This window comes from Tupaia chinensis, unplaced genomic scaffold, assembly GCF_000334495.1.
Source record: "Tupaia chinensis unplaced genomic scaffold, TupChi_1.0 Scaffold000232_3, whole genome shotgun sequence".
NCBI lineage: Eukaryota > Metazoa > Chordata > Mammalia > Scandentia > Tupaiidae > Tupaia > Tupaia belangeri.
In genome coordinates, this window is record NW_006159709.1 from 7,030 (window position 1) to 9,027 (window position 1,998).

Consider the following 1,998-nt stretch of genomic DNA (forward strand, 5'->3'; position numbering starts at 1 on the left):
GAGGCAGGGCCTGGGAGTCTGCATATGTAATTGCTCAGGATATGCTCACACTGCTGGGCTTCCAGACTACACTTTAGTAGTACAAGTAAAACTTTCCATCTTCACCCTTTTTAAGTACATAGTTCAGTTGCAGTAAGTATGTACTTAAAAAGGGTGAAGATGGAAAGTTTTACGTGTATTTTACCACACTTAAAAATTTTAAATAGTGGAACCAGCAGATGGCAAAATGGTTACATTGCTGGACTCCCACATAGTCGACCAGGGTTCCAGACCTAGACCCAGTGGCTTAAAACTCACTCTAGGCACGTATGCATGTGTGCCCAGGAGAAGAATGGATTGCTGCATGGCCAACCCCCCCGGGGGTGATTTCTCACTTTCTATCTCTCAGGTGAACACATGCACCCTATAACAAAAATCTCTCTCAAAAAAAATTAGGGACCAGCAGATGGTGCAATGGTTAGGTCGTTGGACTCCCATGTAGTCAACCACAGTTTGAGCTCTGGACCTGGCAGCTTAAAGCTCAGGCTCAGCATGTGTGCGTGTGTGCCAAAATCCTAAGAGGAGAATGGAGGAAAAGGGGTTGAGAGAGATTTGTGCTTCCGTGAGACAGAGAGCGACAGAAAGCAAGAAATCATCCCTGGGGGGATGGCCATGTTGCAGTCCCTTTTAGAAGGTATAACTAAATTATAGTGCCACTAATGTGCTGACCTCACTACGCCAGTATTAAATGTCTTCTATTAACATTTTTGCTAATCTATAATGATTCTTCAAGATTTCCTTACTTTGCATTTTAATTTGCATTTTGATTTCTGTCAAGGTTGAAATGTAAACATTTACCTTTGTGGCTTTTTTACTATTTTTATTTACTCCTATGTGAAATGTACAGTCATGTTATTTGCTCTTATTTCTATGAGGACATTGAATATTTTCTTTAAATTTGAAAGAGCCCTTTGTATAGTCTATTAAAATATTTAAAGTAAACATTTCTGCTAATAATGATTGTCATTTTTTACCCATATTTAAGAAAGTAGTAACTGTATGATTTTAATCCTACAGGTAAACTATGGAAAAGTTTGTAATGACAGTAGAAAAGGATTGAAATTCACTGTCTCCTGTGGCTGCAGTTCAGAATTTGTTTTTGTACCATATGGTAGCACCATTGCTGTTTATACAGTTTACTCAGGAGAACAGATAACTATGCTTAAGGGACATTATAAAAGTGTTGACTGCTGCGTATTTCAGTCTAATTTCCAGGTAAGAATGGTACCTAAGGGAAATAAAAATGTTCAGACAGCTAGCTTTCCGGACAAGTTGTATATAAAAGAGAAATTGTGATTTCATTCTGAGGAAATATACCTTTAATCTCAATTTGAGCTAGGGTTATTTAATAAAGGCTACTGTACCCTTTATCTTTTAGGTATCATAGGATATAAGTTTAAATCAATAAAATGCTGCGCAACCTGATTGGGATAAATTCTTTCCTTTGTGAGTTCTGTTTATTTAGCAGCTGAAAATCTCTAGTGAATTAAAATAATTTATTGCAAACAATATTTTGGGTTTAAAGTGAAATATGTGTTTAATTTTAAAATATAATTTGCATACTTTGGTTTATGTATATTGTGCATACATCTAAAATTTTTTCCATTGGCTCATAAACATATGCTTTTGAATTAATGCAATTTAAATAATTTTTTTTAATGCTCAGGCTTTTGTTTGTTTAAGATTCGAAACTTTCTCATGAAGTCACCAGAGGAGCAGATTTTTTTTAAATGGAAATCATTCGTGCGAATCACCTCGTGCTCCTTTATTTATTTATTTATTTATTTTAGTGAACACAAAAGAATGTTTATTGAAAAGAACATTTGAAACATGACCATACCCTTTATGAAAAATATAATAGGCTCTTTATTTCCTTTAGCTATTTAATAATATACCACAAGAATAACTGGGGTAGTTTAGGATAAAACTGAGAAATTTTTCTTTTCCCATAAAGTGAAC

General features: G+C 34.9%; 1 protein-coding gene across 1 annotated transcript in view; it reads left to right on the forward strand.

Annotated features, from left to right (window-relative positions):
- The window catches only part of ERCC8 (ERCC excision repair 8, CSA ubiquitin ligase complex subunit), a gene marked incomplete at its 5' end in the record, with an annotated part of 19,825 nt that overhangs the window by 5,984 nt on the left and 11,843 nt on the right, over positions 1-1,998 (forward strand). The window contains 1 exon segment of the mRNA XM_006148343.3: positions 1,057-1,254. Coding sequence (XP_006148405.3) covers positions 1,057-1,254 — 198 coding nt within the window.